The sequence below is a fragment of the Bufo bufo genome, chromosome 4 (genome assembly GCF_905171765.1).
Source record: "Bufo bufo chromosome 4, aBufBuf1.1, whole genome shotgun sequence".
Taxonomy (NCBI): domain Eukaryota; kingdom Metazoa; phylum Chordata; class Amphibia; order Anura; family Bufonidae; genus Bufo; species Bufo bufo.
In genome coordinates, this window is record NC_053392.1 from 10211230 (window position 1) to 10227529 (window position 16300).

A 16300-nucleotide genomic window follows, 5' to 3' on the forward strand; every position below is an offset into this window, starting at 1 on the left:
TCAACAACCACCAAAATTACTGGTTTTCCCGGAGAAATTCGGCAGATCCATAATAAAATCCATAGACAAGTGCGTCCAAGGACGAGACGGAATAGACAAAGGAAGAAGTGAACCAGCAGGTCAAGTATGAGCAACCTTTGACCGTGCACAGGTTTCACAAGCTGCTACGTAATCCTCAACACTCTTACATAACCCGGGCCACCAGAACCTCCAGAACACAAGATCAAAGGTGGACTTACCACCAGGATGTCCAGCAAGGACAGTATCGTGATGTTCCTTGAATACCTTGTATCGCAGTCCATCAGGAACAAACAACCTCCCTGGGGGACAAGAACCAGGAGCCCCCTCCTGGGCTCCCAACACCTCCATCTCCAATTCGGGATACAGAGCGGAGACCACCACCCCATCAGCCAAAATCGGAGCAGGATCCTCTGAATCACATCCCCCAGGAAAACTGCGAGACAACGCATCAGCTTTGACGTTTTTAACCCCCGGGCGAAAAGTAACCACAAAATTGAACCTGGTAAAGAACAGTGACCATCTGGCCTGTCTAGGGTTCAGACGCTTGGCAGATTGCAGGTAAGCCAAATTCTTATGATCCGTATATACTGTAACGGGATGAGACGTCCCCTCCAACCAGTGACGCCATTCCTCAAAGGCCAATTTGATGGCCAGCAATTCCCTATCTCCTACATCATAATTCCTCTCGGCGACCGAGAACTTCTTGGAAAAAAAAGCACACGGAACCCATTTGCCAGGAGATGAACCCTGCGACAGCACTGCTCCAACCCCCACTTCTGATGCATCAACCTCCACCACGAATGGCTGAGACACATCGGGCTGCACCAGAATGGGAGCAGACGCAAAACATTCCTTAATAGCCGAAAAGGCCTGCAATGCCTCATTTGACCAGAGACATCGGCGCCCTTCTTAGTCATATCGGTGAGAGGTTTCACAATGGTAGAATAGTTCAAGATAAATTTTCTATAATAATTAGTAAACCCCAAAAACCGCATCAAAGCTTTCTGATTCTCCGGTCGGTCCCAGACCTTTTCAGGATCCATACTAAAACCAGAGTCAGAAAGCAGATATCCCAGAAACGGAAGCTCCTGCACAGAAAACACACATTTCTCCAATTTGGCATATAATTTATTCTCCCGAAGGATCGTCAAAACCTGTCTCACGTGATCCTGATGGGTCTTCAGATCAGGAGAGTAAATTAGAATGTCATCCAAGTAAACTACCACGAACCTCCCCACAAAATGATGAAAAATGTCATTGAGGAATCGCTGAAATACCGCTGGCGCTTTAGTTAACCCAAAAGGCATAACCAGATTCTCGAAATGACCCTCGCGCATGTTGAAGGCCGTTTTCCACTCATCCCCTTCCTTGATTCTGATCAGATTGTAGGCCCCTCTTAAATCCAACTTGGAGAACACCTTGGCTCCAACAATCTGATCAAAAAGATCGGAGATCAAAGGAAGGGGATACGGATCACGGACCGTAATACGGTTCAATTCCCGGAAATCCAAACAAGGTCTCAGTGATCCATCCTTTTTCTTTACAAAGAATAAACAACTGCCACCGAAGACTTAGATGGCCTAATATGACCTTTTGCCAAACTCTCGGCAATATATTTCCACATGACCTCTGTTTCATGTTGAGAAAGATTGTAAAGCCGAGACTTTGGCAACTTAGCCCCTGGGATGAGATTCACTGGACAATCATAGTCACGATGAGGGGGCAATTCCTGAGCCCCACCCTCCGAAAAGACATCCGCAAAATCTGAGAGATACTGAGGTAAAGCCGTAGTAGACACACCAGAGATAGATTTGCCAAAACAATTGTCTGAACAAAATTCACTCCAACCAATGATCTGTCTTGCTTGCCAATCTATAATTGGGTTATGTTATAGACTATAGGAGCGGGCAAGTCCTTCATGACAAAACAAGACATGATCTCAACATGTGAATCACCCACCCTTAACCGGATACCATGAGCAATATGAGTGAGACTCCTTTGAGAAAGAGGGGAAGAATCAATTGCGAAAACCGGAATCTCTCTTTCTAAAGTGCAAGTACTTAGACCCAGATTTTAAAGAAAAAGAAAATCAATAAGGTTTACCCCAGCACCACAGTCAATGAATACTTAAACAAAAAAAATTCCTAAGTCTAGCGCCACCATAGCTGGAAGGAGAAAATGAGTATTACAGGGAGCTTGCATACCTGCTTGCTCCACCACTCCATTCACACTACCAAGAGTCAGGGATGTTTCTTTTTTCTTTTTAAGTAAACCTCTTTGGGTTTCTCTCATCAACATGCGGTTTAACAAAAGGACAAGCAAAAATAAAATGACCACTTTTTCCACAGTAATAACATAGTTTATGCAACCTCCTAAAGTTCCTACTACCAGAACGGATAGATACCTGACCCAGCTGCATGGGTTCCTCCCCTACCCCAGAGTTACATGTCATATCACCCTGGGGAGCAGGTGAGACGAAACCACTCACAGAAGGGATCCCTTGCGTGGAGGGAACCTTACACCTCTCTCTAATACGTCTATCTAACCGTACTGCCAAAGACATAGCATTCTCCAATGTATCCGGGTACTCATGAAAAGCAAGGGCATCTTTCAATCTCTCAGATAACCCCTGACAAAACTGACTACGTAATGCAGGGTCATTCCACTCTGACTCGGTAGCCCATCTCCTAAACTTAACGCAGTAAGCCTCTGCAGTATGTTCACCTTGTAATAAATTACGCAATTTAGACTCCGCCATCGAGACCCAATCTGGATCATCATAAATTAATCCCAAGGCTTAAAAAAATTCTTCCACAGACCGGAGGGCCAGAGAACCAGACAGCAGAGAAAAGGCCCAGATTGCACGTCCCCTTTAAGCAGGGAAATGATTATCCCTACCCTCTGACTCTCATCACCAGACGAAGATGGACGCAGCTGAAACTATAACTTGCATGACTCTTTAAAGCGGATAAAGTCATCCACACCCCCTGCAAATCTATCAGGGAGAGCGACTTTAGGCTCCCCATAAATTTGACTTCCTCCTATTGCACCTGATGCCAGAGCATTCTGACACCGTGTGACCGAATTGCGCAGATCCGCAACCTCTAGGGATAATCCATGCAAGCGATCAACTAGCACATCAATTGACTCCATCTCAAAACAGCTGAGAAATGGCAGTCAAGGTATTGGCGGGTTATAATGTCACGGCGGACAGGATACAAGATACACAGGATATAAATAAACAAGTGTCTAGGCAAGAAGCTGGGGATAGAGGTCACCTCCTGACAAATCCCTACCAGCTCTCCCTAGACTACTATGCCCACGTTTAGACCCTGAAGGTGGGAAAAAATGTGTCCCCGTGCCTAGGCTGAAGATTCCCTAGAATCCCTAAGATGGTGAAAGGGGGAAAGAGGCAACCTGCTCCCTCAGGACCTGGAGGGGGCAGGCGTCTCTCTAACAGCCTAGACCGACAACCACAAGAAAACAAAACCAACTTATCTTTACTGAGCAGGAACAGCAAATCCTTCCTTCCTTCCTCTGAGCCAGACAGAAGCTATAACCCGCACAGGACACTGGGAGTGGGCGTAATTTAAACTCACACGACCACACCCAGTGCACCTGAAGGGAGGCGGATATAGCTCAACTCCAAAACAAAAAGGCTACACCCGTGCTGCTAACCTGGCAGACCTCCGCACATAGCCTGAGCAGGGCATGGCAGATGCCCTCTATTGCCCCTATTATATGTCTTGATAATGGAGCATCTAGCCACTGCACTGAGAAGAAATCCAGACATCTCTGGAATATGGGTAGGAGAGTATCACCTACCTAGGGTTACAGATCCCGGTTCACTTACACCTACTATATCCACTTAACTGCCTACCACTGCAGAGGAAGACTTTAGAGGACCTGCAGAAATATTCATTGAAATCTCTATCATGGTTTGGCAGGATGAATATAGTTAAAATGGATATCTTACCAAGATTTTTGTATCTCTTTCAAACGATCTGTGTTCCAAGTAAATTCTTCTTGTACCTCCAAAGAGCCATAACGTGTTTTGCTTGGGGTAGGAGGAGCAGACCCAGGATAAACATTAAGACACTGACCAAACCCAGAAGTAGAGGGGGAGTTGGACTACCAGACCTCAAGACAAACCATACTTCAGCGATCCTCATGCGGATCTTAAATTGGTCAAATAGATCATCTCTGAAACTTTGGGTTAAGCTGGAACGGGAACTATCCCCGATGGACTTGATAACTGCTCCATGGTTACTTCCAGATGATAGGGCCATTCTTCCAATGGTGGTCTTTCTAGTTCGCCATGCTCTTACTCAATAGGACAGCTGGGTCACAAAGTTTCAGATATCACAGAGACCAGGTCCGATGACGCCCCTCATGGGTAATCCCACTTTCACCCCTTGATTGAGGGTGGATAGGTTCCTAATATGGAATAGAACTTTGTATTCCAGAGGCCGAGATGTTATAAAGAATGCAAAAGTAGTCTCATATGAATCCCTTGTTTTAGATGACGGACTTAAAGGCTCTCAATGGCTCAATTATGCTCAACTGAGATCGTACCTAAACAGATTACCTAGCCAAAAGCTTGGACACAACCTGACGGACTTTGACAACCTTTTTATAAAACCTAATACTCACCTTAGATTATTGCCCAGATGTATAGGATCTTAATAGACCAAAGCAATCCAGGTGTAGCTCCCTAATTTAGAAAATGGGAAACAGATCTACAACTCACATTTACAACAGAGGACATTCTCAAGGTGTGTACATTCTCTCATGGACTATCCGTTGCAGCTTACGCAAAAGAAAATAACTTTAAGATTCTGTCCAGATGGTATTACTGCCCAACGACTATATCGAATGTTCCCTGATGTATCTAGTTTATGTTGGAGATGTAAACAGGAGGAGGGAACTGTCTTAGATATATGGTGGTCTTGCCCAACCATAAATAAACTTTGGGACCAAGTGCTCCAGGTATATGACAAATTTTCAGGGAAGAAAGTGCCCAATCTACCCAAAGTGACTCTACTATCTCTCATGCCGGGGACTCTGGCCCAAATGAAGGAGTGTGCCCTGAGATTCTTCCTCACAGCAGCTCGATTGGCAATACAGACACACTGAAAATCGAGGACAGCACCCTCTCTCTGTGAATGGGCTGTTGAGCTCCGACATATATTTAAAATGGAAGAACTGATTGCATACTCTCATGATCAAGGAGAGAGGTTCCATACTAGGTGGGGATCTCTCTACCTGTTCCTTTACTCAACAGAGTTTTCTAAGCTCTTGGGTGAGATCTCCAAGGGATGTCAAAAAATAACTATTGCGACATGGCCACATGTAGATGGAACTGAGACAAGGGTGTAGTATTCTGACAGTGGTGGGAGGAGCTGATACAAGAGACCTCCACTCCCTCACCCGGCCTTCATTCTTTCCCCATACTTTCCTCACAACGCTCACAGAATGTTTTTTTCCCTTTCTTTTTCTATTATTCTACCCCCCCCCCCTTTTTTTTCTTTTTCTTATCTTACGTCTTATTTATACTACATAATTGGGAATTCTAACTTGGATTAGACCATCCCTGTTAATATTAAAATTGTAATGGATGTCATTATATCTACTACATTTCCACCTTAGGTTTTATATTTGCAGTGATGCTAACTGTGAAACTAAATTTATATGTACGAGCTGATTGAAGTCTGTGTATATGGATATTATTTCTGTTCAATAAAATGAGAGTAAACACAAAAAAAGCTTAACCTGAGAGATGGATGCCGTAATGGAAAAACCCCACACAATTTGAAATTTTTTGTTCACATTGTCTCCCCCAAACAATTGAATAAGGCCTCTTTCACACGGGCGTGTGTGCCCCGTGGTCATGAGCACAGTCCGTGGGGCAGCCGCAGCGGATCGTGGACCCATTGACTTGAATGGGTCCGCGATCCGTCCGTTCAGCAAAAATATTGGACATGTTCTATCTTTTTGCGGAACGGAAGTACCGGACGAAACCCCTCGGAAGCACTACGTAGTGATTCCGTAGGGTTCCGTCCTGCACCATTCTGCATCTCCGGATTTGCGGACCCATTGAAGTAAATGGGTCTGCACCCGTGATGCAGAATGCCCACGGAACAGCGCCCGTAGAGCGCACACACCCGTGGGAAAGAGGCCTAACGGTGATAAAAAAAAAGCCATACGTACCCCAAAAATTATGCTACAGTTTGCTAAAAAAATTCATTAAAAAAACAACCTCATACAGCTCGGTAGACAGAAAATGGCAATGTAAAGGAATTTAAAAAAATATTTTTTTCAAAGGTCTTTATTTTTTTAAAGTAGTAAAACAAAGTAAAAACTATACTGATTTGGTATCGCTGTAATTGTATTAACCCGCAGAATAAGAACGTGGTGTCACTTTTAGAGCAGTGGGCGTCGTAAAATCAAAAACCTTGGAGGAATTGTTTCCTTTTTTTTTATTTTACCTCACAAATAATTTTTCCCCGTTTTCCAATAAATAAGTAAATATTTTTTCCTCCAAAAATATTCCCTCATTTGGGTGTGTGACGGGCAAATTCCAGGTTATGGCTCTTGGAATGTGGGGAGGAAAACATGCAACAATGATAATTGGCTTTGTCTTGAAGGAATTAAACACCGAGCCAATTGTAATTTTTGCGTTTCCATTGTTTCCTTCCCACCTTCCAAGAACCATAACCTTTTTCACTTCTGATGAGGGCTTATTTTTGTGTGGGACAAGTTTTATATTTTCTTGGCACCAATTCATTCACTATATCTTGCATTTCTGCCATTTTTTGGGGGGTTTTGTTTTCATGATGTTCATTATACGCTAAAATTGACATGAAGATCTTACTCTGGGCCTCAGTGGCTCCTTAGGAGACATGTACGTGTGATCGTTGTACCATAGACTTCAAAAATATACCATCATAGTCTATGGGATTTTCACAGGCTGCCAGTCAGACTGAGCCTTAGGATCAGCTTTTCAGCCTTCATAAGGTCTCAGGCTATCATAGCAAACAATCAGAGCCCTGCGAGTTCACCACGGGTGCTCCGATAGGTTGGTAGAGTAAGCCCCTCCCCTATACAACTACTCAGATACCGCAGGCACTACGGATCGCAGCACCTCAGGGATTAAAAGACTGGGATAGGTTTTATAATATAGTCGATACCACTGAAGAGAATGGGTGATCCTTAATAAAACATAACTTTTAATCAGTCAGATTAATAATAATCCCTTAGAATGTATCAAAACAAAAACAATGTTCAAATAATCAGAGTACTCGATAAAACTCCAACATAAAGGTGCACGGCGGCACCAAAAAATAACCGATAGTCCTACTGTCACCGCCAGTTCTGTGAGAAGGTCTGTTAGACGTTCTTCGCTACCTCTTGCATGAAGTTCTTTGTTTTGGTTTCACTTTGTCATCTCCTTTCCTTCTCCCAGCTGTCACCTATTTGCACTGATTGTCTCCCTTTATATTCCCTCCCATACTGCCTCACTTTGCGGTTTATACTTCTTCCTGGATGAGTTGTTCACTGCTGGAGGCTGCTGCTGCTGATTCCTCAGATAAGTCTGTTTCCTTTATTTGTGTTTCCTTGCTGGCTTGATTCTAGGTGACCCTGACTCCCTCCGTATTAAGTGCAGGGAGCCGGTGGTCGTATCCCCTCACTATTATAGGGTTTTCAGGTGTCACACAGTATAAGGTACGTGGGCATGCAATCGTCTACCATTAAGACCTTTGCATGGGCATAGCAGTCAGGGAGAGCTCTAGGGGTTTTATAGGGCTCACCCATATGCTCCTTAGTTTGTGATCAAGCCAGTCGGATGTTTATTTATAAGTTCCAGCTTTCTGCAACACCATCCGTGACAACTACCAGATAATAAGGTTCATCCCGACTTCGTAGAATCACAACGATTAGTATGATCCTGTAAAATAGAGCAAGTACCAGACAGGTGCGGGGAGGGGGGCGCTAGATCCCTAGACAGCCCTAAGGTACGGGTGCTGTGCTGGCCCTAACATCCTAGCCACGGAGCACCCGTCCTGAGAAGAACGACCCCGTCTGGAACCTTGCCCTCAAGCTACTTGGCCCTAGAGTGCCCTAGTGCACCTATTCCCTACATGCATGTTTCGATTTTACTCTCATCAGGAGAAACATGAACTGGAAAGGAAAAAAACACCATATCCAGAAAAGCAAAAGTTAAGTCAATGTACAAATGGATTCTAGTACATAATGAGAATAAATGCCAGAAAGATAGTTCGGGATGTTTCAATAGTAGTGGTAGCCAAAAATGTAAGCTCCACTCCTAAATGCTGGGCCTATACAAGTACCATACGATGTGGGGCACTTGCCAGAAAGTGGGGGGAACCTTGCGATGAAAAGGAAACCGCCAGTCCGGTGCATCTGTTGAGGCAGTAAGATAACCTGTCTGCCAATCTGCCAACAGCCCCCCCCCCCCCCCCGGAATTTAAATACAGAACCGGTCTCATAACAAGGCCTGAGACGCAGCGCGGCGACGTCAGACGTGATTTGCTGGCGCTAACCGCACCTGCGCGGCAGGCGCTCAATACCGAGAGTGCCTGCCAGGAGAGGACAAGCTACCGGCAATGCGCAACCGCGCGGTCCTGAATATAGGACAGCGCTACGTACAGAGGGCATTACATGGCGTTTAGATATCAAAAGGTAAATAGGTCAGAAAGACCAAACCTAAATTCGGTAGTGCACAGAAGTAAACACACAATTGTAACAATGGATGTAGAGAGATGCAAGGGTCATTGTAATACTGGTGTAACCTACTCAATAGGTGATGAAGCACAATTACTGGTCATAGCCTCAAATGAAACAGCTGTTCATTCAAACCCAATGGGGACACCGTGCGTAGTGTGTGAATCCACAGGACCTCATGTTGTAACAGAGTACGGTCCCAATCACCTCCACGTATGGGTGGTGGGACAACTTCAATACCGATGGCTTTAATGCATTTGGGGTTGCCAGAGTGATGAGCATTCAAGTGGCGGGACACAGCCGTGTCCCTCCTATTATTAATGTCCCCTAAATATTCCCCAATGCGTCTACGCAGTTCCCGCTTTGTTTTACCAACAGCTCGTGTTCCTGCTCCAAACACCTCTCGCCCAGATGACTTACTATTCATGATGGGGGCGCCAAGAGATAATATGGGAAAGTACGGCCAAAATGAAACAGTTTTCAATAAATGTTGAGATTTATAAAATACCCCATTTTGATGAGGGAATCTCTTTAACTAGATAAACTGGGTTTCCTCAGACCTCAGCCATTACTGCAGCCGTTCATCACAGTGCCTAGCCTGGACCATGAGAGGATGGAGAGAAGAGCTCGGAGAGGACTTCTATGAGCAGTCACAGCTCCCTCCGCTCCTGCACATAACACAGGGGTCACTGCCCGGAGTGCTCCTTTACTGGAGCTCTGAAGTGGAGTCTCACCTGAAGAAACCTCCCAACTCCCTTCCTCCATTCATGATTCCATACCTGTCATCACATGGACTGGAATGTCCTCCTCCACCTCACTCTTACACGGGGGATCGCCCATCATCCGCTCTTCTTCATCCTCCACTTTAATATCAGTCACATCTTCCCCTTGATTTGTCATCTGTAACAATTCAGTACAATACAGCAGACAGGTGGGAAATCTAACAGATCCACATAAGAGACCCCCACCATCTATGACCCCTCTATGACTGCAGGATCCCCCTATATAGATGTGTATAGGGCTCAGCTCCATCTACCTGATGGTTCTCTGGGAGCTTCTCCTCTGGAAAGTCCTGGGAATACAGAGGACGGGGACATCTCTCGGGGGGATTTATTTCCATGAGTCCATCTGTAGGAAACACACAGGGACAGGAGAGATTATTACATGTGATGATGAGATGATGGGAGTAGTATCTATGTGATCTTTACACTTCTATAATCAGGTAGATCTCTTCTTACCTGGTGATGTCAGAGGCCGGGGAGCCTCCATCATGGCCTCCTTGTACAGATCCTTGTGTCCTTCTACATACTCCCACTCCTCCATGGAGAAATAGACCGCCACATCCTGACACCTTACAGGAACCTGACAACACAATGACACCGTCATCACCCAGACCCCTCCAGTGCTGTTACTGGAGAATTTCCCAGCATTCCCAGCACTGTCACCTCTCCAGTCAGCAGCTCCATCATCTTGTGGGTGAGCTCTAGGATCTTCTGCTCATGTATCAGGGGGGGAGGCTCTGTGATGGGGGTCCTGCTCCACTCTCCTGACTCATGGATGATGGGAGTCCCCCCCGATGTCTTCTTCACTATGGTGTAATCCTGTGGATGGAGAGAGACACTTAGGGAAAGAAATTCCTTCCTGACTCCAGATCTACACTCAGAATCCCTCCCTGGATCATGGCCCCATCTCCAGTAATCTAGTCACCAGAAGCTGGAATATTATTACCCTCCAGACCTCCAGGCCCCTTCTGGACTCTTCTAGAGAATCCCCCATGACCCCTTCCTCTGGCAGAGAGCTCCATAGTCTCGCTGCTCTTACAGTAAAGACTTCTCTTCTATGTTGGTGGAGAAACCTTCTTTCCTCTAGACGTAGTGGAGGCCTCCTTGTTATAGTCCAGTATCATCTAGATGTCAGACTAGTGGTAGAAATCCTCCCTCCAGGCCACACTCCGGCCATCTCCTCCTCTGCTTCCTCTCCTCCTGGGTACAACGTGCCTACTTACCTTCTCATGGCTCCTACAACATGACTATTGGTCTCCATGATCCATCACTGACCATACTGGTGGCTGATCTTCAGGTTCTCCATCACTTGGAAGGTCTGGAGGCCGTTCTCCAGGACCCTGGACTCTTCCTATCACTTCCTATGATGGATTCTCCTTCCCGATGTCTGACTTGTTACAGAATACAATAAAGAGGAGAGAAATCTAGAAAAGTTTACCTCTCCGCTCAGCAGGGAGATGATCTCCAAGGTGAAGTCTAATATTCTTCTGCTGATCTCCTTCCTGTCCATCCTTGGTGGTCATTCAGGAGAAGAGGAGAGAACTGGAGGAGCTGGAGGCTTCTAGTACTGCAGGCGCCTTTATGAGGAGAGGAGAGGCTGGAAATCCTCCAGGGACAAGAGCATTAGTGAGATCCAGAACCGCACTTACTGCTCCTGGAGAGACCCCGCTTCTCAGAGCCCCCAGCATCGGGGATAAAGGGGGATTCTGGAGAAATGGGTGATACCAGAGAGAAGAAGAGGCTCCAGACACCACAGCAGTGACTACCGACCAGGACCTGCTCTGTATCTGCTGCACTGCAAGAGCTGAAGGACCTGTGATGATGTCACCGTCATGTGATCAGTGCAGGGGGCGGAGCTCAGCAGTGGAGAGAAGTGGTAGAGAAGGACCTGGGGTGACGTCACTGTCATGTGATCAGTGCAGGGGGCGGAGCTCAGTGGTAGAAAGTATAAGTGGTGGTGAAAGACCTGTGATGATGTCATTGTCATGTGCTTAGGAGGGGCGGAGCTCAGCAGTGGAGAGAAGTGGTGATAAAAGACCTGTGATGAAGTCACTGTCATGTGATCAGTGCAGGGGGCGGGGTTTAACAGTAGAGAGAGGTGGTGGAGAAGGACCTGTGATGACATCGCCATCATGTGGTCAGTGCAGGAGAGGACTTGATTACAGTAGACTTTAAATCCAATTGACAGCTCACGATACATGGATGCAGGGGTGTAACTAGAAGTGCCTGGGCCCCACAGCAAAATTTTGTATGGGGCCCCCCAGCCCCCCGCCCAATTTTTGATATACTATTTTTATCCCCACCTGTCCTTTTTATTTTTGATAAAAATCTTTTTTATTTATATGCAAATCACCTTCCTAACGTGCCCAAAGGGTTGTCCCTCCGGCCGTTTGTGCCCAGCTGCGCACATTATCGCCAAGCCCAGCGCCGTCCCGCTATTAATTATTCACTGCTGTCCTCGTCTTTTTTTTTCTTCCTAAGTGCGCCGTAGTCTCGCGCATGCGCCGATGTTACTCACATGCGGGCCCATGCGGTGTCCTGACAGCAGCCTCAAGTAATGTAATCGCGCATGCGCCAGAAAGCCGGGAAAGCTGGCGCATGCGTGATTAGGTGCATTGTAGATGGAGAAAAATACGGTACGTCTCAGCTCAGCTGGCCAATATACGATGGCTCAGACCCCACACACATGCAATTGTAATACAAATGGTAACATTAAATCTAATATTTACCCTTCCAACAATAAAATAATTTTTGCTGCGTTGTTGAGGACATTTATTCTTAATACTTGGGATTATATGCTTGCATCTTTATCCTGCAGCGTATGTTAAAGCGGGGATATGATCGGACCCCGAAAATGGAAGAGAAGCAAAAGGAGTCACCCCGACATGGCAATAATCAAGAAATGGTCGGATCTTAAAAGGAAGAACCCTGACTGGGTCATAGAGAGAAGTATGCCCAGGTACAATGCTTACATCTGTACTGTATATATACACCCACTACAAATGATTACTTAGTACCTGGTGTGACATGTAGCAAATCATCCATTTACCTCATACATCTCTACCGCGCTATGAGTGTATATATATATTTATCCACATAGCGCGGTAGTGATGTATGATGTAACCGGCTGATTGTGTACTTTGCACACACACATAATAATAAATATACGTGTGTGTGTACTGTATATCAACATTATCAGCAATCATCATTATGTATTACAGTAAAAAGCCCCGTAATAAATACAATTTACAAAAAATAAAGTACAGCATGATCAGAAAAAAGCGGTGAAAAACATCCGGGCGCAGCTTCGGACAGTGACCGACAAGCTGCAGCAATTTGAAAGAATGCAGCAGAAGGACCTGCCACAGTTGGTGGAGCTGCAGGAATAGAAATGCCCTAGAGCAAATTAATTTATGTTATTGTTGTAAATAAAAAGTTATTTTCAGTTAGAACGTTTCCTTGTGTTTTTTCATAATCTTATGTTTTGGTGTAATTTTAACAGATAATTTAACAGTAAGAACACTTTAGTCCAGGGGCAAACTCAGCAGGGTCCGGACAGACAGCAGCAGTAGGTATGAATTTATTTTTCAAGTTAACCAAAATGAAGCACAGCTGCATTCGTTATGTGGGGACAGTTTACCGGCAGTTCTACGTAACTCCTGAATACATGGTTCCTTCAGAACAGACTCCAAACTCCGCTCTGCGGAATGACATTGAAGATGCTCCACTTTGCCTGTCAGCCCCTTCCTGGTGAAGTCTGCCACGGGCTGTGTGACACTACCCCCACCCAGGTGTAGGCAAGCCTCACATCTGCGATCGATGATCAGGGCTGCGCACTGGAATCAGCACACGGTGAGGCTGGCTGCGCTACCACAGAGTCGATGAGCCTGATATGGAAAATGATAGCAGACTGGGTGCGGGCGGCGTGTGTAGCGCTGTGTGCCAATTACATTAATAAAGAAATTTTTTGAAGACTAAATACATGATATATAAAAAATTATCTATATTGAAATGAATCGATACATTAATAAATAAAATAAAAAACAACCATTCAATAAATAATAAAATTAATCTACATATACATGATTAAAAATTTTTACTATAATATAAATATCTAAATAAACTGTATTAAAAATGATACCCTCAATAAATCAATTCATGTAGAAATACATGATTAAAATTAATATACAAATATATAAAAACATAACAAATAGATCATAAAATTCATCATTGAATAAAGAAATAATTATATACATCAATAAATAATTTTAAAAAATTCATCATTAAATATTTAAATAAAAACATTAATAAATACATTAAAAAAGATAAAAAAAACAAGAGTTTTGGAGGGAGAGACAAGGAAAGGGATGGACAAGGGACCCTTCAACGGCCTGGACCGACAGTGGGGGCCAAGAAGTCACTGCCGATCCAGGACTCGTTTATTTTGATAAATGTCAGTCTGTCCATGGAGTCAGTGGACAGAGGGGTCCACTTGTGGGTGACCATCCCACCTGTTCGCTCAGAGAGTACGCTGGAGGGGGAGCAAGATAGTAACTCCAGCGCATACTGAGCGAGCTCACGGCAGGTGTCCAGCCTGGCAACCCAGTACTCCATGGGGTCGTCGGTGCTCATGCTGTCGGAAGCACCAATGGACCCCATGTAGTCTGCCACCATGCGGGCCAGCCGCTGGTGGTGACTGCTGCTGCTACTGGATCGTACAGACTGGTAGAACAACCTCATCTTACCCATAAAGTCACTTGCTCGGCTGGTGCTGCTGGGGCCAGCCACCTGCTGGGTGAGATGGGCGGGGAGAACTGGAGCGTAAGGCCGAGGGTTTGTCTGCTCCAGCCGGTTAATCAGACAGGCCCGCAATTGATCCATCCGGGCCTGCCTCAGGCTGGCTGGGATGAACTGCTCCAGTTTCCCCTTGCAGCGAGGGTCTAAAAAGGTGGCCAACCAATAATCATCCCTCTCCTTAATTTTCCTGATCTGGAGGTCCCTCCTGAGGCATCACAGCATGTGGGCAGCCATGGGGAACAGGACAGCCCACTGTCCTCTTGGTCCTCATGCTGCTGTTGCTGCTGCTCCCGGTGAGAGATGCCCCACCCCCGGACTAACAGTGCCCCCAGCACAGACTCTCCCTCCTGACTAGGCCCAGACTCCTGGACATTGGCAAACTCCTCAACAAATTCTTCCTCCTCCTGGTCTTGGTGGAGCAGTGTTGCCCATCTTGCTCCACCAAGGCACTCTCCCCAGCCTCGAGCAGGCGATCTAGTTTCCTGTCCAGCAGGAATACTATGGGGAGTACGTCATTGAGGCCGACATGCTCCCCACTGACCATCTTGGTCGCCTGCTAAAATGGGGCCAACACATGTCAGACCTGGTGTATCTGCCCCCACTCTGCATTAGTGATGTAGGGGAGTTGGTGTGATGGCCTTGAAGTTCCTTGGTCCAGCAGGTATTCCTTGACCGCTCGTCACTGCTCCCACAACCTCTCCAGCATGTGGAGGGTGGAGTTCCACCGCGTTACACTGTCCACAATCAGCCTCTGAGGGGGCAGGCTGTTGTCCTGCTGCAGTTTGGACAGGGACACGGTGGCGGCTGGGGAGCGTCGGAAGTAGCTGGCAATTCTACGTACCCTTTGCATAATGTCAGTCAACCTTGTGTATGTGCATAGGAACTTCTGTACTACAAGGTTGAGGACAAGTGCCATGCAGGGCACGTGAGTGAGACTGCCAGCATGAAGGGCAGCCATACCTGCCTCTAGCCTTCGGGGTGTCAGCCACTTCTGGACGTGAGCCTGTAGTGTGGCCAGAACATGAGGTCCAGTGTGTCTCCGTTCCCCTAAGCTCACAAGCTGGAGCACGGCCTGGCAGCGGAAGTGCACCACACTTGCGTAGCTACGGGGACGCTTGCTGGGGGGCTCAGCAGCCGTGGACACTGCATTACCTTCCCAAGATGTCCCTCTCACTGTCGCTGTCAAACAGGAGCAGGCTAGATTCTTGGGGGCTGAGGGTTGGTCCTACAGGAGACGGATTGCTGCTGCTGCTGCTGCTCGGAACCGGGGCAGAGGACTCCGTGGTCTCTGGCTTGTGCCACGAGAGACACTACTTCCTTGGCATCCCGAGAGGAAATGGGCATGCTGCCACAGCCAAAAAAAGTCACGAATAAGGCGGACACCACTGACACCAGCGCCCACCCATCGGTGGGTAGAGGAGCGGTCCTGTGCTGGCAGCGGTCCAGCACTGGAACCAACTACTCCCCTACCCCTGCTGCTTCAATGCCCACGAGAAGACCTCATATTTATATAATTTAAAAATAATAAGGGAATTTGGTAAAAACTTTATTGGGATGTGGACTCTGGGGCAAAAAATAAATAATACATTATATATATATATATAAACAATAACAGTAAAACTTTTTTTTTCTTTTGTGTTTTTTTTTAAACTAACGAAAGACGCAGACACTAATCACTACACCAACTTAACAGTAAAAAACTAACACTTAAAACTAACCCTAATAAACTTTTTTTTTAACTAACAAAAGACGCAGACACTGACCACTACAACAACTAAACAGTAAAAAAATAAAACTAAAAACCAACTCTAATGAACTTTTTTTTAGTTTTTAGTTTTTTTTTTATTAACTAACTAAAGACGTAGACACTGACGCAGACACTAATCACTACATTAACTAAACAGTCAAAAACTGACACTAAAAAGTGACACTAATAAACCTTTTTTTTGTTTTTT

The 16300-nt window shown here is 45.8% G+C and overlaps 2 protein-coding genes across 22 annotated transcripts in view; both read right to left on the reverse strand.

Annotated features, from left to right (window-relative positions):
• Positions 1-4274, reverse strand: part of LOC120998315 (zinc finger protein 260-like) — a 56363-nt gene extending 52089 nt beyond the window's left edge. The window contains exon 1 of the mRNA XM_040428974.1: positions 3998-4274. The gene's annotated coding sequence lies outside the window, so the exon portion shown is untranslated. The remainder of the gene's footprint in view (positions 1-3997) is intronic.
• Positions 1-16300, reverse strand: part of LOC120998305 (gastrula zinc finger protein XlCGF26.1-like) — a 4064644-nt gene that overhangs the window by 2729571 nt on the left and 1318773 nt on the right. The window contains exons 1-3 of one of the 21 annotated variants that reach the window (XM_040428948.1): positions 10987-11023; positions 10212-10367; positions 10005-10128 (exon numbers count right to left, since the gene is read on the reverse strand). The exons of 18 other annotated variants lie outside the window; for them this stretch is intronic. In XM_040428948.1, coding sequence (XP_040284882.1) covers positions 10005-10128; positions 10212-10235 — 148 coding nt within the window. In that variant the 5' untranslated portion in view covers positions 10236-10367; positions 10987-11023. Of the gene's footprint in view, positions 1-10004; positions 10129-10211; positions 10368-10986; positions 11024-16300 lie in introns of those variants that run through there. 2 more of the 21 variants (XM_040428949.1, XM_040428950.1) reach the window with 2 other exon arrangements.